The sequence below is a fragment of the Balaenoptera acutorostrata genome, chromosome 13 (assembly GCF_949987535.1).
Source record: "Balaenoptera acutorostrata chromosome 13, mBalAcu1.1, whole genome shotgun sequence".
Classification (NCBI taxonomy): domain Eukaryota; kingdom Metazoa; phylum Chordata; class Mammalia; order Artiodactyla; family Balaenopteridae; genus Balaenoptera; species Balaenoptera acutorostrata.
In genome coordinates this window covers 78,466,851-78,487,790 of record NC_080076.1, presented here as the reverse complement: position 1 = coordinate 78,487,790, position 20,940 = coordinate 78,466,851, and the positions used below count along the sequence as shown (strand labels likewise).

Here is a 20,940-nt window from a genome sequence, read left to right as displayed (position 1 = left end):
CAAGGACTTGACCGGCTGAGTCTTGGTTCGGACCGGACTCGCCCGGCGGCGGCCAAGAGAAGAGGCGGAGAGCAGCGGCGGGGCCAGGGGGCCCGAGGGCCGGGGGCCCAAAGGGAGGGCAAGGCGGCCCGAGCCGCCGGGGCGCGGGGCGATGATGGTGCACTGTGCTGGCTGCGAGCGGCCCATCCTCGACCGCTTTCTGCTGAACGTGCTGGACCGCGCGTGGCACGTCAAATGCGTTCAGTGCTGCGAGTGTAAGACCAACCTCTCGGAGAAGTGCTTCTCGCGCGAGGGCAAGCTCTACTGCAAAAATGACTTCTTCAGGTAAGAAGCCGCGCCGCCCTGCTGCCCGAGCGCCCGCCCTGCAGGCGCTCCGCTGGGGCGCCGGGGAAGGGGACACCACGAAACCCATCCCAGCCTCCCAGGCCCACCAGATTCAATGGGGAGCCGGGGAGCCCACCGCTCCCCTCCTGTCCTCGGTCCAGCAAGGGCCTGAACCCAGGCAGAGTGACGAGAACACTGCTTGGCTGCTTGTAGCTTGGCTTTTCCAGGCCGGCTTGGATCGGTGGTGGGCCAGGGGGAGGAAGCCTGACAAACTTGCTGCCCCTTCGTCTCTGCCTCTTGCTAGCTGAGGCCACCCCAAGGGTGGAAGCTTCCAGCCAGGCTCGGAGAGGCTAAGGATTTTTGCGAAGTTAGGGGCAGGCAGAGTGCGGAGTCCAGAAGCTGGGCTCCAGGCAGGTGGGACCCCCAGAGTGCTTCTGGACAAACAGAAACTTCCCAGCTCCTGAGGGGGCTCAGCCAGAAAGGCCTCCCCTGGTGATGGGGCAGGGAATCTTCTCCTCACTCCCTCCATCAACTCCTTAAACATTTTCTCCTCTGTTGAAAGTACAAATGAAATGGAAGCTGGAATCAGGACCTCCAGAGTCCAGCCTTGCTGCCCACGGGAGCCCTCAGGCAGGTCACAGCACATCACTTCTCTGAGCCTCACTTTCCCAGCTGAGAAATGCCGAAGGTCGGCCTGGAAGGCTGTGGGGTTTTTGGCAGCTCAGCCCTGCCTGCTTCCCCCGGCTTTGTGAGTGCCAACTGCGTGGAGGGAAGGGGGGAGGGCGTGATTAACGCCCTGGAGAAAGGCTGCTCGCCGGACCCAGTACCTGGCACTAGGGAACTTGAATAGGAGAAAATGTCAGACGCGCCTCTACACGTGTAAACTCCTCGGCCCCAGAGGCCCAAGGCCCCTAATGTGGTGGTGCTTGCAAAGCACCTAATGATTTTTGATAAGGTGCATATGGCCAATTATGCTGCCGGATAAGGCCAAAAGTGACTTATGGCTTCTAATGCCCTCACTACATCAACGTCACCCAAATTCGCCCTGTTTAGAGACGTGGGTACAAGCAGACGTGGGGCGCCAGAGTCCTGGGCCCTCGCCCTCCCCCTCCACCGGCACCTCACCCCTCCCAGTGCCGGTCTGCACCATCCATTACGGGGGAGGCCAGCCTTCTCCCAGCCCTCAAGGAAGAAAGAAAAGGATTTAGACCAGGAACACAGAAAAGGTGGCATTGGAGAGAGCCCGTGTTCTGGCTATGCAGGTTTTGGATTGCCTTCTGGTCACATTTTCCCACTGCCTGCCAGGGCCTGAGATTTGGGGACCTGGAGATTCAGTCCCTGCCCTTCAGAGTCCGCAGGCCCCTGACTTGCTCAGGCGGGGCCCAGAGCAGGGGCTGGAAAGTGTCCAGTGCTGGTGGTGCTGAGGATCAGCAGAAAGTTCCCTCCTTCCTGCTAAGGTTCAGCTCAGAAGAGCGGCTCCCGCCAGCTCCATTGCTAGGACCCGACAGCCAGGCTCATTGGCCCTACCTGGACCCCAGCAGACTGTTAAGGATCCAGGAGGCAAAGCCGAGAAGTGGTCCAAAGCCGGCCTGCCTGGTTTAAAATGCTTCACGACCTCCAGAGCAGAGTTTGCCAGGAGCAGCCCAGGCCGAGCCGGTAGGGATGTGGGGTGGGGGCGGGGCGCGACTTGAGGTGCTCTGGGCCTTCCGCTGGGCTGAAGGCTGCGCCCATTGCTGGAAGCCCAGCAGAGTCCAAATAAACCTGACCGAGGCGTGACAGTCCCAGTCCCAAGAACAGACCTGGATATTTGTCTCACGTCTTGCATTCTGGCCAGGGAGGACGGGATTGGGATCTCAATTGACAGATGTGGAAACGGAGGCTTTTCAGAAGCTAGGGCAAGGTGGGAAGAGGTCAGGGCCTCAGGAGGATGGGACACTGGGCTGGCCCCGGGTGACAGGCCGTGTTGTGTCTGCAGGCGCTTCGGCACTAAGTGTGCAGGCTGTGCGCAAGGCATCTCGCCCAGTGACCTGGTGCGCAAGGCCCGCAGCAAAGTCTTCCACCTCAACTGCTTCACCTGCATGGTCTGCAACAAGCAGCTGTCCACGGGCGAGGAGCTCTACGTCATCGACGAGAACAAGTTCGTGTGCAAGGACGACTACCTGAGCTCGTCCAGCCTCAAGGAGGGTAGCCTCAACTCAGGTAGGAGGCCCCCTGCCCCTCCCCAGGCCAGGCCCCAGCGCCCTCCAGCCAAGGCCTGCCTGCGCTCCCTCCTTTGCCCCCTGCGTGCCTGCGGTGCACGGCTCAGAGCTCTCCACTCGCACCGGGCAGGTCAAGGCACGGGGAGGTGCGCGGGCTGGGAAAGAGAGTCAGCGTTTGGAGCCAGCCTTCCAGGTTGCCTACACTGCCAGCTCTTCCCCGCCCGCCTCCAATTCAGGAGCCTTTTCCAAGCTGCCCTCCTCCCCCAGTTTGGAACCGCACAATTTCCCCTTTCCGAGTCTTTTCAGCTCCTGGTAATTTCTAGACGCACTGGGAGGACACTAATTGAGGTCTCGAGGAAGGAGAGAAGGGAGAGGAAGATCCCAGGCCCGGAGGGCATCTGTACCCTCCTCCCGTCCCCTCTCCTAGAAGGCCGGGCTCTCCAGAGAGCGCGACTCCCCCTTTCCCAAGCACTAGCTGAAAAGTGCTGCGAGGGCTTGAGAAGGGCGCTTCCAAAGGCCCAGCCCCTCCTGGAGGGAGTGGGCGGGCGCCGGGCCCCTGGGGGAGGGGCTGTCGCCGGGTTTGGGAGGGAACCCGCCGGGGTTGGTGGTGGCCTGAGCCTGCAGGAACCGGCTACCCGACTGGAGAGGTCTCGGGCCGCCGCTGACGCCCTGCCCCCTTCCCGCTCCGTCCTCTCGCAGTGTCATCCTGTACGGACCGCAGTTTGTCCCCGGACCTCCAGGACCCACTCCAGGACGATCCCAAGGAGACGGACAACTCGACGTCGTCGGACAAGGAGACGGCCAACAACGAGAACGAGGAGCAGAACTCGGGCACGAAGCGGCGCGGCCCGCGCACCACCATCAAAGCCAAGCAGCTGGAGACGCTCAAGGCCGCCTTCGCCGCCACACCCAAGCCCACGCGCCACATCCGCGAGCAGCTGGCGCAGGAGACCGGCCTCAACATGCGCGTCATCCAGGTGCGGCCCGGGTCGGGGCTGGTCGGGTCACCCTCCCCAGCCCCGCTGCGTCCGCGAGCTGCGAAGCTCGGCGGAGCCTCCCACCCAGCCTCCTTGGCTAAGAGCGCGCCGAGTCCGGTCTAGGGGCAGACGGTGCGCCGGAGATCGGGGCCAGCTGGTCAAACTCCTAGCCAAAAGATTCAGCCTAGCCCTGCTGTCTTCCGGCCGTGTCATCTTGGGCGGGTCACTTCACGTCTCTGAATCCCACCCCCGCCCCTTTCAGGGAAGGTTTTAAGCCTCGCTGGAGTACAGGACCTTTCCTGACCTCCCATCCTCTGAGCAGAGAAAGAGGCGATGTTCTTCACGTGCTCCTTCCCTGCGCCCGACGCGCGGGCAGACAGACAAACGGCCAGAGCCCGGCTGGGGAGTCGCGGGGCCGAGACCAGAGGCGTGCCGGGCGGCAGGCCTTTATAAAGCCGTCAGGCCGCGGATGGGCCGAGGACCAGGAAGCCCAAGTCTTTATGAGTCGCCCCACGGGTCCGCGAAATCCTTTACCCTTGGCTGGTTCGCCGAGGCCCCTCTCCACCCCTTTGGTCTAATCCGGCCCGGCCCCGGCTCAGGGCATTCTTGGTGCGAAGGAGGCGCTAGGACCCAGCGGGGGTGGCCCGGGCAGGGAGAGAAGGGGACCCGGAACAGAGTTCACAACCCCTTCCTCTGTCGCAGGTGTGGTTCCAGAACCGACGGTCCAAAGAACGCCGGATGAAACAGCTGAGCGCCCTGGGCGCCCGGAGACACGCCTTCTTCCGGAGTCCGAGGCGCATGCGCCCGTTGGGAGGCCGCTTGGACGAGTCTGAGATGTTGGGGTCCACTCCGTACACCTACTATGGAGGTAAGCAACCTCCTTGGACGCGGTGCCCCACTCCTAGGTCAATGCTGGTGGACGGTGCAGGGCCGGATAGCCGTGATCTCAGGCTGCCCCGGGACCCCTCCCTCCCTTCTACCCATGCAAGACGTACACAATCATGAGCACACCTTAAGAGACACGCATCAACACAGGTACACTCACCCACAGATACTTCCTGGACAGAAAATCAGACACATGGGTTCACTCAACCATGCAATGGTACCAACAGATAAACACATGAGAAAAGCAGGGACACACCCATGCAGGACCACATGAGTTCAGAGACCTCGGGGACACGCATCTGGACACATGATCACCCGCAACCAACACAGGTATACCCCACCCCCTAGATATACTGGCACTCTCACGCATCATACCAAGTCAGGCACTTCTGCATGCATCCCATCCCAGCCTGACACACAGCCTTTGCCGCTCTGGCCCACGGCCTGGTGTATTTGGCACCAGCAGGAAAGCAGGCACTGGAGGGCAACACCGGCAGTAGGGATGGAGGGGTCAGGATTCATCTGGGGTTTCCCCCTTGCTATCTTCCAAGTCTGCATCGCCTGTTGGGCTTCGGGGACTGTGTACACAGCATCTGGCCCGGTTAGCCCAGAGGCTGGCAGTTGCTCTGGACTAGGACTCCCGCCCACCCTCCGGCTTCAAGCACACCAGGGTTCATCAGGGCTGGGGTGGGCAAGGATTGAGCCAACCCAGTTATGCACTCTCTGTCCTGGGGGCTGCAGAGGGCGAGGAGCCCACTTTGCACATAGGAATTTCATGGTTGGTGTTACCAGGCTCAGGCCTGGGTGAACTCTCCTCTTGGTCACCCCTTCCCTTCCTCCTTCCCTCCTCTCTCCTCCCTTCACCCCACTATGTTAACTTACTTCGCTCTCCTTCCTGGATGACCTCTTCTGACTCCCTCACCTCTCCTTTTTGTTTTTTGTTGTTGTTGGTTTTTTGGTTTTTGGTTTTTTTGAGACCCAGTTGTTTTGGGGCACTACTGCACTGACACCGTCCTACACATTTCAGACTTGTGGACTCTAGGAAGGCACCTTCCCCTTCTGTTCCCGAGCCTCTGGACTTGGGGAGCCCCCAGGAATGCCTCTGCCTGAGGGGAATCTGTGCTCAGTGCCACCCAGCCTGGGGGAGGAGGAGCAGAGGCTAGTAGCCCAGTTTGGGGAGAGGTGGCAATGTGGAGGGCCAGGAGCCAGGTGCCCAGGCAGACCCAGAAGGGAAAATAAGAGAACCCTATAACCAGCTTTGGTACATCCGCAGGCCTGGGAGATTAGATCTTCTGGCCTGGCCAGGGGCCCCAGAAATTGTGGATGAAATGTGGTGATGTGCTTTTCCGGGAGAGACTGAGATGGCAGGGCCCAGGTTGGGGGGCTACAGACACCAGAGGCAGCCGGGATGGTGGACTTGTCCTGGGGCCTCTACTCACCAACTCTCTTCACCTATCTTTGGCTCCTTGAGCGCAAAATCTCTGCCCGGCGCAGGGAGGCTGGCGGGGCAGTACCAGTCCGGAATTTTTCCCCGCCTGGGTAATTAACCAAGGTTTCCCCCAGGACCAGTGTGCCTCTCACCAATCCCACCGCCTCCTCTACCCGTGTGTCTGCTAGATGGGGTGACCGCCTGGACACGCGGGCCCCTCTTTCCCCGGAATCGGGGGGGTGGGGACCCCCCAGTCCCAGGGAGGCAGCCCCGCCTAATCCGTGCTGGGAGATCCCGGCGTCGGCGGCCGGCAGCGGGCGAGAAAAGGACCGGGCGACGGGGCCGGCGGCTCCCCGTGGGAGCGCGGACAAAGCCCCAGCTGCGGCTTTTGTGCCCTTTTCAGACGGCGTTTGTTCCAATTACCTCAGGCCCGGCCGCCATATGGGCGGAGGCGGCGCGCTCCGCGCGGGGGCCGAGGCCCTCCCTGGCTAGCCGGCTCGCTACGCGCCGTGGCCGTCCCCCATCCCCGTCCCTTAGGGGCCCCAAATTCGCCGCTTCCAACCTTTCTCTTCACTTACGGGGAGAATGGAATGAGTGGTTTTTAAAAAGTAATTGGCGACCGTTTTAGCTGTCGCCTAAACCGTCTCCAAGCCCGCCTCCAGACACTCCCCATTTGGACTGATGTCAGGCGGGGTTTGGAGAGGGAAGGGGGCGGCAGGGGGCGTCCAGAACTCGCCCGGGTGACAGACCCCCAACACTAAGCAGGAGGCGTGGGTTTGCAGAGGAGACCCCGGCTTCCGGGCGCGCCGGTTTTCCCGCCGTACAAAGCGGGTTATTGTCACGAGTGCGGGCTACACGGTGTTCCTTTCCTGGGTTCCCACACCCCACTCCTTCGGGGCCCACCCGGGGGGAGGGGAAGAGGCTGTGCGGAAGGACTTTAGGAAAGGGGGCTCTAGGAGGAGGTCACACGGTTGATGCAGAAACACTTTGTTGAGAATGGGCGAGCGTGTCATCTGGAGCACCTATGCTCCCTGAATTTGTGGGCAAAATTCGCCTTTGTGCATTTTTCTGGAGAGAGAGCCCATAGCTATCATCAGTTTATCAAAAGCGCTCAATGTCCCCAAATACTCCAAAACCTTGGGGTCCTGGCAAACCCGCCCGGGGTCAGCCTGGAGGACCGCAGGCACACGGAACTCTAGACGCGGCCCGGCGAGCGTTCTCATCCTCCTCCCCCTCTCCCAAGTCTCTGGGCCTCAACTTTCTCCGTTCCAGGCCAGGTGAGGCCGGGACAAACGGTCGGAGTCCCACATTCACGGGGACGGACGCGGGGCACAGGGCCGCGCCGGGTAGGCGGGGCGCAGGGGGCGAAGGAGCGGGCGCTGAGGCCGCCTTGCGCGCTCCGAGTCCAGGGTTCCGCGGCCGGGGCCCAACTCGCCAGCCCCTCGGCGCTCCGGCCGCGCTTCTCCCCGGCGGGGTCGCGGACCGATCTCAGTCGCTTCGCGTCCTGGCCTCCGTCCGCCGCCCCTGCATCCCCGCCCTACTCCTCTGCCCGGCCTCTCAACCCCGGCGTCTCTGGCCGTCTGTCTGACTCATCTCGCGCATCTCTGGGCGCCTCTGTCTCTCCCGACCTTACGTCTCGTTCCTGGGTCTCTTGTCGTGTTTTTCCCGTGTCTCTAACCACACGGCCGTCTCATCTTTTTCTTTGCGTCCCTAGACTGTCTCTGCCTTAGTCGAATAAAGCCGGGTCTCCGTCTCAGCCGTGGGTTCGGTGACTGAGGCTCTTTTCTTGCCTTGACTCCGACTCTGAGTCTGGGGGCTCCCTGCTGCATCCCCTCTCCGCTCCCCTTCACCCTGTCCTCTGCCGATCTCTCCCTGTCTCCTTATCTGGCAGTCGCCGTGACTCTCTCTCGCTCTCTGTGTATCTCTCACCAACTCTAAGACACTGTCAGGAATCGTCACTGTCTGTTGCGCCTCCCGCCACCGCTGTCTCCCCTCCGTCTCTCTTTGTCAAGGAACCTCTCTGCGTGTTCCTCATCGTCTCTGAGCCTCTCCCGGCCCCTGAGTGTAGCCTTTCCGTACTTCCGGTTGTCTCTCTGCCCAGCACGAGCTCCGGGGCTGGTCCTCCGCCCCTCTGGCCTCCCTTGGTCTCCGCAGGCCTCTCCACGGGTCTTTCTCTAACCTCGAGTCAGTGTCGCGCGGTCCCCCGTTAACGTCCTGTCCCGGTGGCCCCCACCACGTCCCACGTCTCTGGCCTTCGCCTCTCCGGGTTCCCTCCCCCGGGTCTCTTCCGCCGGGTCCCTCGAGTCCCTCGGCGACCTCGCATCTCTCACTCTCCCCTCTCCCGCCCCGTCCCCTCCGCAGACTACCAGGGCGATTACTACGCGCCCGGAGGCAACTACGACTTCTTCGCGCACGGCCCGCCGTCGCAGGCGCAGTCCCCGGCCGACTCGAGCTTCCTGGCCGCCTCGGGGCCCGGCTCGACGCCGCTGGGCGCGCTGGAGCCGCCGCTCGCCGGCCCGCACGCCGCCGACAACCCCAGGTTCACCGACATGATCTCGCACCCAGACACGCCGAGCCCCGAGCCGGGCCTGCCGGGCGCGCTGCACCCCATGCCCGGCGAGGTGTTCAGCGGCGGCCCCAGCCCACCCTTCCCCATGAGCGGCACCAGCGGCTACAGCGGACCCCTGTCGCACCCCAACCCCGAGCTCAACGAGGCCGCCGTGTGGTAAGGTCGTCGGGCCGGGCCGCCCCACGCCCCCCGCGCTCGGCCCTGGGGCCCCGCCCGGCCGTCCCCACCCCACCCCAACCCCCCGCGACCGGGACGCAGCCTCCCGAAACCAAAGCGCCCGACGCGGCCGCGGCGCGGGGCGCCCTCGGGGGCTCTCTCTCGAGTCCGAACTCAACCGGCAGCTGCTTCTCGGCTGGGCGCGGAGGGGTACCGACCCCCGCATCTGCATCCACCCCTCGGACTCTCCGGGAACCCCCCGCCCTCCGCCAGCGCTCCCCGGCAGCCGCGAGCAATTTCTTGGGACCAAAGTGAATACTCCGGAGGGTCAAGAGATTTCAAGCACGCTCTAGACTTCCCCCGACCCCCCACCACCACCCCGCACCTCTTTGGACCAAGAGAGGGCTGAAGCCAAGGGACAGAGACAATTTTTTTTTCCCCTCCTTGCAATCCGAGTGCCATTTTGTAATCTTATTTCTCACTCTGCTTTCCCGTCTTTAAAAAAAAAAGATAAGAAAAAGAGAGATCGAAGAGAGGAAAGGGAGCAAAATGAGTTAGAGAGAAGATGGAGAGAGCGCCAGCCAGAGAGAGGGAAAAGATGGAGAGAGAGAGTGAGAAACACGCTTGGATGGGGGTGTCACTGGGAGGAAGACAGATCCACCTGCGCGTTGGCGCCCCCTGGTGGCCAATCTTGTGGATCACGGTCAGCTTCTCTAGGAAGGGGCGGGGGGCGGTCCGGACATTGGCGGCCCGGGTCCAGACCCCCACCTCTTCCTTCCTTTGACATTTATTCTGAGCCCGGGGGTCCAGGCCAGACTCAAACACTCGCCCACCCTGCGCTCCCCCTGGGCAAGGCGCCAAGATTTCTTGGGCTCTGGCCCACAGACCACCCTCCGTGCCCGGGTCCTGGAGGCTGGGCGGTCAGGATGTACAGTATTATACTTTTTTGGAAGTTGAACGCTTCTAGTTTCCTTATTTTGTATAAAGAAGAAACAAATAAAGTATGTTTTTGTGTTTACTGTTTATTTATTGTACACTAGTTATCTGGGGTTGGACATTTTATATTTTTAAGAGGAGGGTGGTCAGAGTGAGGGAGGGGACGCAGAAAGAGGTTTACCTAAAAAAACACACAAAAAACCCACAAAAAAAACCACAAAAAATCAACTTTTTTAAAATGAAAGATTAATAAAAAAATTCTTTTTCCCTCCGTGCTGTGTGGTTTTCTTTCTTTCTTTCCTTGTTTTGTTTGTTTGTTTGTTGTGCCCCTGTCTTCAGTCACTCAGAGTGAATGGAACTATTCTGGGTCTTGTTTCTGACACAAAACAGACTTGATGGGTGCAAAGACCTCTCCTCATCTAGAGGGGTGGCAGGGGGGTATTTTGGCAATTACCAGGTAAGGAAGGTGCCTGTCATGTTTTTTCTTTTCTTTTTTTTTGGACTGCTACTATGCACCAATAGGATCTCCCCCTGCTTTACGTAATACCCCGATCTAACACACGCCAGCCTGGCACATAGTAGGCCTTCAAAGTATTTGATGACTGAATGGATGTGTGATTTGTTCGTCCCCAGAAGAATTCTAGCTTCACTCCTAATTACACCCCCGTGTAATTCCAGGTGGCAGAAACAAAACCAAACAAACAAAAGCAGGCTGGTAGGCCCAGTGCTAGTTACCTGCAAGGCTTTATTAGGACAGAAAGTGCCCCCAGGGAGAACAAGGCTGTTTGTCCTGCAATTTTTATGCAGTGCCTGCTTGTGCCCTTCCGTAAACCAGCATGATGGAAGGGAGTCCTCCAGGAGACTTAATGGGCCTGAGGCCACTCCCTAAAGACACGTCCCTCCCTCTCTCTGCCTCAGTTTCCCTACTTTCAAAAGTGGGGACTGGAGGAGCGCTTCCTATGTCTCATTTCCTTTCTGCTCTAACAGTGTAAGATGAGAAAAGCAGATGAGGAGAGAAGAATAGATGGAAGAGGGTCCCGCGTTTGGATGCCTTTTCCCCCAAGCTTAGGGTGGGGGGAGCGTGCCCATTTTAGCAGCGGCAGGAAAAGGAGGGAGACAGGGAGCTGGTGGGTAGCGAACCACCAATGGGCACATGCTAAGAGTTCTCCTCATCTGTCCTTCTTTTATGTGGACATTACAAGAATTAAGTCGAGGTGACCTGGCTTTTTCTTTTCTTTCCTTATAGCACATTTATCTTTATCAGACAAATGCTACTTGCTCATTGTGGAAAATCTAGAAATTTCAGATAAACGAAAGGAAGAAAAAGCAGTCACCCAGAATCTCAAGCAAAGTAGTTGATGCATTTCCTTCCAGTCTTTTTTTTTTTTTTTTTTTTCTTTTTGAGACTAGAGATCGTGCACACATAGACACAGAGCATAGACTTGCCCTTGGCATGCTCACAACTCTGGGAGCACCAGGCGTGGGAGAGGCCCACTTTTGTGTCAGGGGATCCTTGAATAACCCGGGGGTGGCCCCATCAAGATCTCAGAGGGTGGCTTCGGAAACCAGAGTCCAGGAGGGATGTGATCTCTGGCGTCACGTTCTGGACTTGAGACTAATTCCCCAGGGGCTCTTCCTCTGAGTGTTTGTTAGTTAGGAGGTTTGGGAGCAGAGGTCACCTAGGAGTGGGATGAGGGAAGAACAGAACAAGGGCCCTGGGGTCTGGGAGACTATCTGGCTGGTCACTGCATCACCTTTTTGAGCCTCAGTTTGCTCCACCATGAAATGGGCTCACAATGGCATTTCATCCACATTGGAGAGATGCAATTTAACCCGTGGCCAAGGTTTAGGAAATATAGGTCTTGGATTCAATCCTCATCCCCATCCTCTGCCAAACACACACACACACACACACACACACACACACACACACCAGCTTCCTTGGATGATGACAAGGGGAGAGAGAAGGGGACGCTTGTCAAAATCAGCTCAAATCCACCCCCACTCCTGTGAGCTCATTTCAGCTCCCCTAGTGCCTGCTGGGCCCAGGGGCTCTGGGAGGAGAAATCCCACCCCCACTCCACCCTGCAGCAGTGACCCTGCAGGTGTCACTGTCAGGGTCTTAGGTGCACTTAATTAGGGAGGCAGTTCCTAAGGAAGGCTGGGTGGAGAAGGAAGAGAGTTGGAAACGGACATTTGTCCCTACACACCCACAACCGTTTTCTCAAAGTGTGATCAGAAGATGAAGCTTGCTAAAAATACATATCCCTGGGCCCCCTGGCTCATGGCTGGAATTGCTCTCTGGCGTGGTGCCCAAGATGCTTCACATTTGTCAAGCTCCTCCGTTGCTTCTGAAGTCTCCCAAACTTGCAGGATCTCTGCCTGAAACAGTCTTGTCCAGAGTCTAATATGATCCTCATAACGCCCCTTCAGGATGAGCGTTGTTATCCCCATTTTACAGATGAGGAGACTGAGACTCATGAGCCGCCTGGGGTCACACAGACATGGAGTAGTTTTGAATCAAGACCTTCTGCTTCCAGAGCCCACATTGTCCCTGGACCCAGGACGTTGCTCGGCACAGGTAAGACCTCATTCTGTGTCTAACAACTACATGAATGAATGAATGAATGAATGAACGAATGAATGAAATGAAATGAATGTGCTCCAGCTGCCGTAAAAAGAGCTTCAAGAAAGACTCTAATGAATGCTAATTCTTACTGGTAGCAACCTCACTGGATTTTGTTTAAAGCCCTTCCGGGGTTAAACAAAGCCAGTCAGAAGGGCAAAGGGCTCAGTGAAAATTGCCAAGGTCAAAAGACAGAGGACTTCCAGCTTCTCCACGTTTGTCCTTGTTTCTTTCTCTCTCCCCCGTCCTCGTCCCTTTCCTCCTACGTTAATGTATCTGTTCATCTCCTCTATCTCCTCATCGCCTGTATTTATTATCATTTAAAAATAAAAGATCTCCGAGAGGACAAAAAATACTGCGAGCTGTGCAGGTAAGGAGGTTAGCCAGCCCCTGACTGCGCATTCCAGCTCTGGGAAAAGGGGGGACATCGCCTCTCCCTTGCTGCCCCGAGGCTGTAATTCTGGCCAGCGCTGGACAGTGAAGCCACATGTATTCCAGCCCCCGGCGTGCATGCTCTGCCCCGCCCCCATCTCTGTCCTCCTGCCCTGAAATGAACACCCCACGGAGCCCCGAGCGTGAGATCTGACCCACTGTGCTTAGGACTAATATTTAAAATGCAGAATGGCTGTGGAGGGCTCCTGCTCCCAAGCCTTGTCGTGCAGTAAAAAGATATAAACAGAATAAATTACCTCTCTAGCTCGGATTATGAGAATACCCATCTCCTGACCGGAATTTTAAGTCCTGTCTCCCTCATAGTGCTGCATCCGGCTGATTTATGGAAACCCGAGCACTTCTCTGCATATTTCTTCTGTTCAACCAAGTGACCGAGTTTACCCTTCCTATGCCATTAGCGTTATTAACACCTGGGCAACCGATCAGTGCAAATGGGCCATTTCTGTGATAAACGGAAACCTCTCCCACTGCTTCTCTGGGGCCTTGCCGCCTCTGGCCTCCTCTTTCTGCACTTTGTGCCGGGGCTCAGGACCACCCCCAGCACCTGCTGATGGGCTCCAGGGGGTCTGGGGGGAAACCTCTCACCCCAGCAGGTGTCCATGCTTTCAGGCAAGCACGCAGAAAGTGATAATACTACTCATTTTTTTATGCCTCAGAAAATGTTCCAGATGGAGGGCAATGCCCCCATTGACCAGGGAAAGAAACTGAGGCTCAGAGATGGCAAAAGACTAGCCTAAGTTCCCAGAGAAAGTTTACAGCAAAAGTTGGGATCTGAATTCAAATCTTCCAGCCCCTTGATACTCAAAGTATGGTCCGTGGATCAAGAGCAGCGAAATGCGGAATCTCAGGCCCCACCCCAGAACTTCAGAGCCAAAGAGTGCACAAGCCCCAGGAGATGAGGGTGCACATTCGGTTTTTCGAAGCATTAGCTTAGAAACACACGCAGGTTCTCAATAATCCCGTTTTCACTGGAGGAAAACCTTATGGTGTAAATTCTCCTTGCTCAGAAGCAGCAGAGACCCCGCTTCCACGGTCATACCAAGTGAAGGTGAAGCAGCTGGCCAAACCAGTGTCACCCACCTAGGCACCCGTAGCACTGTGTCCACTGCTTCTTCCATTATAACACCTCGACCCACACTGTGTCTGTGTCCTGATCCCCAGGCTGTGAGCAACTTGAGACCAGGAAATGTATGTGACTTGATTTCGGGCACTCTACCTCTCTGAGCCTCAGCTTTGCCATCTATAAAAAGGGCACAATAAGATCTAACTTCAAGAGTCATCACAAGGGTTGGCACTTCCCTGGTGGTCCAGTGGCTAAAGCTCCGTGCTCTGAATGCAGGGGGCCTGGGTTCGATCCCTGGTCAGGGAACTAGATCCCACATGCCACAACTAAGAGTTCACATGCTGCAACTAAGATCCCACATGCCGCAACTAAGACCCAGCACAGCCATATAAGCAAATATTAAAAAAAAAAAAAAAGAGTCATTGCAAGGGTTAAATAAGTCTTCATATGTTATGGTCTAAACACAGTGCTTGGCACAGAGCAGACCATTGACTAATTATCACTGAATGAAATAATAATAATACAGGAATAATAAAAATGGCTGTGTATCGGATGCTGTAGCTACTGTTATCATTATCCCATTTTCTTCTTTGAAGAAATGCTTAAAACGTTTTCTAAAACCAGGACTAACTTCACAGCCTATTTGGACAGAGATGCAATTTATTACTTTCCACAACATACTTCAAGATACCAATGTTATCTAATGGAAAATTATAGGTCTTGTAAAGATAAGAATAGTAAGAGATCAAGGTCTAATGAAGAATAATCTGGCAATCTGTTTCTTTTTATTTTTTGGCCACACTGCGTGGCTTGTGGGATATGGGATCTTAGTTCCCTGACCAAGGATTGAACCTGGGCCCTCGGCAGTGAGAGCATGGAGTCCTAACCACTAGACTGCCAGGGAATTCCCTGGCAATCTCTTTAAAAAGAAATGCACCACCAATGGATGAAAAGAGAAAATGCGGCATGTCCCTACATGGAATATTATTCAGCCATAAAAAGGAATGAAGTACTGGTACAGGTTAAGACGTGGATGAACCTTGAAAACATGATGCTAAGTGAAAGAAGCCAGTTGCAAAAGGACCATATATTGTCTGATTCCATTTGTATGAAATGTCCAGAACAGGTAAGTCCATAGAGACAGAAAGCAGATTGGTGGTTGCCAGGGATTGGGGGGGAAGGGAGGTACCTGGTACCTAACGGAGAGCTTGGGAACCTCTGCTCATACCTGCTGCAGGCGCTCGGGCTGTTGCTGCTTCTCAATGGCAGAAATTGCTGGAGGAAGAGTTTGCCTCACATGCCTTTACGGGTCCCTGAGATCAAAATCAGTATCATTGTGCGATGCTGCCACGCTATTATTTAACCAACAGTGTGGGACACAGACCCACGGGAGGAACCAGGCATTTTTCACAGGTGCCTGATGCCTCATGAACAAGTCACTGTCTTTTCAGTTCTTTGTCAGCCCTTCTGATTGTTTTAGGGAGAGTCTCTGGTGCTAGCTTGCTAACCCTGGCTTATGCAGGCAGGCTTGGAGTCTCGGCAGGACAGAAGCTAGCTAGGATGTAATGGCATCGTTTTGTTTATCCTTTTATATATTACTACATGTATCTAATTCTGGGAAGTGATACTGTTTCTCCATTTAGAGTGGTGATAACTGTTCTCTTTCTAAACAGCATTTAAGGTTTCAAGAAACGTGTGAATTAGGTAATAGTAAAGATGATGCATGGATCTGGCACAACCCTAGGTGGCAAGATGGGTCTGGGGATGATATTTCAGGAATGTGTGCACTCAGAGAGAGCTGGTCCCTAGAGGCCACTCCAGGTCACTGGAGACTTCTCGCTGATGAACTCACAGTCCCATGGGATTTTCAGTTTTGGACCAGCTTTGATGTGGTTGTGCTGTGTGACTATGATTAGGTTACTCACCCTCTCTGGACCTCAGCCTCCTCGTCTGAAAAATGGGGATGGGAGGTGGAATGAAGACCCTGCATTCAAGTTGTCCAGACCTCTACCTGCCTTCCTGAATCTGCTCTTCATTCATTCATTCATTCACTAGGTCATTCAGCAAATATTTGTTGAAATAGTATGCACTGGGCACTCTTCTGGGCTCTGGGGTACAGATGTGAATAGGACAGACTTGATCCCAGCCCTCACTGAGCTGATATTTTAGTGGGGGAGACAGACAGTAACCAAGGGAGAAAATAATTGGTCATTCCAAATAGTGGTAAGAAAAGAAGGTGGTGAGATTGGGAATAACTGGGTGTTAAAACAGGCAGTCAGCCAGGCTGGGCTAGGGTGAGGCAAGTGGGGTACTCATGTTGGGTGCAAAATTTAAAGGGGGTGCACACCAAAAACTTAGGAGTCAAGATAAATAGTACTTCTATATAATATTTTTGAAAACTCAAAATTAATGCAAAATAATCCTTAATGAACAAAACGGCAACATTTTAAATAAAGACAGGATCTGACAGATCTGCCATTCAGGGGAGATGAGACATCCAAGTGCAAGGTGGGATCCTATCTTTATGTAAAATGCCCCTATGTTTTTCACCATGAATTTCTGTTGCATTAATTTTCATTTTAAAGTTGTTTTATTACAATCTTTTTCTTAATTTCTGAGGTTTTTTTCTTTTTTTTTTTTTAAATTGATTTCGAGTTTTGTGGCACCCCTTACATTTTCCTCCCAAAGAGAGTACCTTGCTCGCCTCACCCTAGTCCTGGCCCTGAGTGGCAGGCAGTGGGTCAGGAGGGCCTCTCTGAGGAGGTGACACTTGAGCCGAGTCCTGAATGAGAAGTTGCCAACTTTGCTGAGCTCTGGAAGGGTGTGGCAGGCAAAGGGAACAGCGCTGATAATGGCCCTGAGACAGGATCAAGCTTGGTGAGTTCTAGAAAGAGAAAACCGCTGGTGTGGCTGCAATTCAGGGAATCTGGGGCTGGAGGAAAGAAGGAGGGGCTGAGACCCCAAAGGTCCGCAAAAGCCAGATGACACGGGGCCCTGTGGGCCTAGGTGAGGGATCAGACCTTTATCTGAAATGCAGCCAGGGGCACGGGAGGGTTTCAGCAGAAGGGGTGACGCTCTGCCTTGGGCTTGTTTAAGACTATTCTGGTGGTCCAGTGGTTAGGACTCTGAGCTTCCACCGCAGGGGGCATGTGTTTGATCCCTGGTCGGGGAAATAAGATCCCGCATGCTGCACGGTGCGGCTGAAAAAAACCCCAAAAAACAAACAAAAAAAACTATTCTGGCTGCTGAGTGCGAAATAGATTGGGGATGGGAGTGAGGGCAGCCTCAAAACTGGTGGCAGGAAGGCCAGTGGGGAGGCTGTTAGTCACCCAGGCAAGGGACATGCCCAGCTTCTGCCCTCTGTGTTTGCTGTCGCATGTCTTCTCTCTGGAAGCCTTCCCGGGCTGCTTTTATTCCTCATTTTGCAGGAGAAGAATTTTGAGGCTCAGAGAGGTTAATTCATCTGCTCAGGGTCCTAGCTAGTAAGAAGCGGAGGTAGGCTTTGGACCCAAGTCTTCAAATACCCAGCCTGGCCCATTCTCTGCCCACCTTACCACCTCAGAAGAAAGGGCTAGCATGTAACTTCAGGCAAGCCTCAGTTTCCCTCATCTGTAACATGGGACGAATTACAGCACCCACTTCCTGGGGTGGATGAATCCGGAAAATTGAATATGCCCTGCACAGGCTGGGTGCTCAATAACTTTTACCTTAAAAGGAAGAAAAAAGACCCTTTCCCACCACTTTCTCTCTCCCTCTCTCTCTCTCCCTCTCTGTCTCTGTGCTGCTTCTCCCCTAAAAGGAGAAACTTTGGTATTTATTCTTCAAACATTTATTTTATTCTTTAGGGTTTTTTTGGAAGGGGAAGGATTGGTGAAGGTAATCAGTTTTCGGACTTAAGATAAAAAATCACAGCAAAGGGTCGACTTGACTCTTTATAATTAATGGGGCGGCTTGTAATAGGATTCTCCTGCCCGTGGCGCTCCCAGGAAACACCTTTTTACATAAGATATTGCCCACGCCGGAATGGCAGCAGGGTGATTTATGGGGTTCCTTTCTCCAGAAAACCTCTCCTGGGGTTGCCCAGCCAGTGGAATTTATCAGGGAGTTTGGAAACCAGGCAAGAAACCTGCACGTGACATTTTTGGTGGACTTTAAAAGCACAAACACTGGGGAAGGGAGAAGCCAGTGGGATGGGGACAGGGGGAGAGGGTCCATTTAGGTTGGGTTTTCCACCAGCAGAGCCTGAGATGGGGGTACTTGGCACGTGATTTATCGCGAGTAGAAGGGGATGGGAGGTGAACAGGAGGAGGGGAGGGCTCAGGCAGAGGCGGGTCTCAGCCTGATCCCATGGGGAGCTCTGCTCTGTGGATGGGACCACAGAGCTGCCCCCACCCTGAGGTTGCAAGAGAGGCTGCATCTCTAAACACAGTGGCTCCCACTGGCTGTTCTCTGGAGAAGGGGGAAGCTGTGAGCCGTCAGCAGCCAATACTCTCAGCAGCTGGGGGGCATGGCTGCACCCACCTGATCCAGGAGATTCGAGTCAGTGGTGGGGTGAGCGCCAATCGTGTGCAAAGGTTTCTTAGGACAGGAGATGAAGATCAAGGCTGGGGACAGAGCGGAGGGAGACGGGAGGCAGGGATATGGTCTCATGCTCCACTCTCCTAGGGCTCTCCATCATCCTCAGAGTAAAAACCAAAGTACTGACCACAGCCTGCAAGGCTCTTCGTGATCTGGTGCCCCTTCCCTCCACCCATGCACACTCCTTGCCTCTCTGTCCATCTTCCACCATCATCTACTTTCTCTCCCTTGCCTTTCCCTCTGCAGTCACAGTGGCCTCCTCACAGGTTCCCACCTCAGGACCTTTGCACATGCTGTTCCCTCTACTCTTCCCCCATACACGCCCACATACTCCTTCATTTCCTTCAGTCCTCAGCTCAAGTGTCACCTTTTCAAAGAAGCTTTCTTTAACCATCCTATCTCAACTAACCAAAAGATTAAGACACTTAAGAAACAGATCAACCCGCTGTGTGACTGGAGGCTCCTGGCACTGCTTCTCTAAACCTGTTTCTTCTGCTATAAACTAGGATCAATAACCCCAACTTCATATAAAGAGCTTCCATAAATGGATTCCGTAAATTCAGCCACTATCCTGGTGAGGTGTTGGTGGGATCATTTAAATTTTCCAGAAGTTTCTTCTTCAAAGCAGTCCAGGGACTTCCCTGGTGGCACAGTGGTTAAGACTCCACGCTCCCAATGCAGGGGGCCCGGGTTCAATCCCTGGTCAGGGAAGTAGATCCCACATGCCGCAACTAAGAGTTCACATGCCACAATTAAGGAGCCCGCCTGCCACAACTAAGGAGCTGGCAAGCCACAGCTAAGCCCCGGCTTGCCAAATAAATAAATAAACAAATAAATTTTTTTTTTAAAGAAGCAGTCCAGTGGGTTTAGGGACTTGGTGAGATGCGTTGCCTCATTGGGTTCACTACCTGCCCGTCATCACAGCTCAGCGAACCAGGTCCTTCAGGGGGCGGGCCGTGGTCCCACCTGCCTCCTTTCCTCCACTGTGGAACCCCTGGCTACTCTGGCTGTTATGGTAATTAGGGTCCTTGACTCCTGAGTGGGCCTGGGCTCTACCTCTCTCTCAGCATCCCTTTCTTCATGTGTAAGACAGGGAATCCTCCCAGGCACTGAGTAGTTGCTTGATAAAGTGATAACAATTAAAACAGCATGCCATCTCCCAGGAATACACAAATAGAAATAATCCAGAGACACCTGCCCCCTCGCAAAAACAAGGCCCAGAAGAGATGAGATTTGCCTAACACAGGGTTTCCCAACCTCGGCTCTACTACTCTAAGGTCCAGTTACTCCTTGCCGTGGGGGCCATGCTGTGCATTGTAGGGTGTCGGGCAGCTTCCCTGGACCTCATCCACTAAGTGCCGGGGGCACGCTCCCCCAACCCAGTTGTGGCAATCAAACATGTCTCCAGAATTTGCCAAACAATCCCCAGCTCACATCCTGAGAGCTGCTCTGATTGGACAGTTTGGCTCCTGGGCCTGCCCTTGAACCAGTCACCATGGCCAGACAAAATACAGTGCTTGGATTGGCTGAGGTTGGGGTCACATGTTCCTCCTCCTTTCCTGCAGGACCTTTTTATAAATATGCAGGCAAACAGACCACATGGCTTTTCCTAAATTGCTTTGAATTTGAGCTAACACTAAGAAATTGGGAGATCTGTTCTGCTGGACCTGCTACTGGGTAAACTTGAGCAGTGGCCACCTCCTTTAGGCAGAATATGAGCTTTCCAGTTTGCTCCAATCCCCACCACTCCCTAATGTCTAGCACCCAACCTGCTTCATCGTATACATCTAAGTTTGATGCCTGGCTAGTGACTGGATTATAAGTGCCAAGTGCAAAAATGTGAAGCTCTACATAGTTTGAGGGAAATCCTTCAATGAATTGCAAGTGTTGCCTCATAAATACATGAGTGCATGCACTCTCCCACACATGGACACAAACATACATGCATGTCTACAAGTACAAAAGCACACAGCCATGCACAGATGACTTGAGATATAAAGCCAGTCTGAGCCATCGTGTCCACAACTGAGGGTCAGACCCTTCTCTGCAGGTACTGGAGCACGTACCCGCTTTGTACTGGGCTCTTGCCCAGGCTGGAGAAAGGGGGGCAGCAGCAGCATGACCCTGGTCCGCCTTCCCATGCCCCTGCCATGCCTGGGGCCAGCTCTGGGGCAAAAACACCTCCTTTGCCAACTGGATTTCAACCATCACCTTGGCTTAAGGCTGGAGTGAAGGACTAGATGGAGGCAGCCTCTGGAGGCAGGGGTTTTAGAGTCCCCCTGATGAGAAGACAGAGGGAACCTCGGCCGATAGAATTCACAGGGAACCAAAGGGCCCCCCTCCCAGGAGAGGGGCCCCAGCTGGGATGGGGAAGCTGGGTGTATCTCAGGCAGGTACACACACCTGGTGACCCAGTGTTCAGTGCTCTCCACAGAGCCCTGGACCAATATAGAAAATCTCCTGCTCCCAGGACCCTCCTTGTAGGCTCCCCACTTCCCCCACTGAGTGGTCCAGGAGGGCAAAGGCAGAATGGCAATAGTTTCTCAGCTCCAGTGCCCAGCCTGCTACATCAGGTCATAACAACCATCACCTCAGCTTCAACCGTCCACGTCCTGCTCTCGCCCTGTGCCTCCGCCCTGCCCTTGGCATTCCTTGGGTGTCAACCAGGAAGGGCTCCTCCAAGGTAACTGACGTGTGCTATCTGGACAGAGTCAACAGGCCCCTCGGGTTCTTATCTCAAGCTTGC

At 54.8% G+C, this 20,940-nt stretch overlaps 1 protein-coding gene across 1 annotated transcript; it reads left to right on the top strand.

Annotated features, from left to right (window-relative positions):
• Nucleotides 1–151: 151 nt before the first annotated feature.
• Nucleotides 152–8,542, top strand: LHX5 (LIM homeobox 5). Its single transcript, XM_007171239.2, has 5 exons — nt 152–324; nt 2,300–2,523; nt 3,222–3,499; nt 4,202–4,367; nt 8,175–8,542. Exons 1-5 carry the CDS (start codon nt 152–154, stop codon nt 8,540–8,542), a joined length of 1,209 nt encoding a protein of 402 aa, XP_007171301.2.
• Nucleotides 8,543–20,940: the final 12,398 nt, after the last annotated feature.

Excerpts from the sequence above, each read along its gene's own strand:
- LHX5 (XM_007171239.2), top strand. The coding sequence starts at position 152 with ATGATGGTGCACTGTGCTGGCTGCGAGCGGCCCATCCTCGACCGCTTT. Across the intron at positions 3,500-4,201 it reads TCAACATGCGCGTCATCCAG|GTGTGGTTCCAGAACCGACG; the intron begins GTGCGGCCCGGG and ends CCTCTGTCGCAG. Across the intron at positions 4,368-8,174 it reads TCCGTACACCTACTATGGAG|ACTACCAGGGCGATTACTAC; the intron begins GTAAGCAACCTC and ends TCCCCTCCGCAG.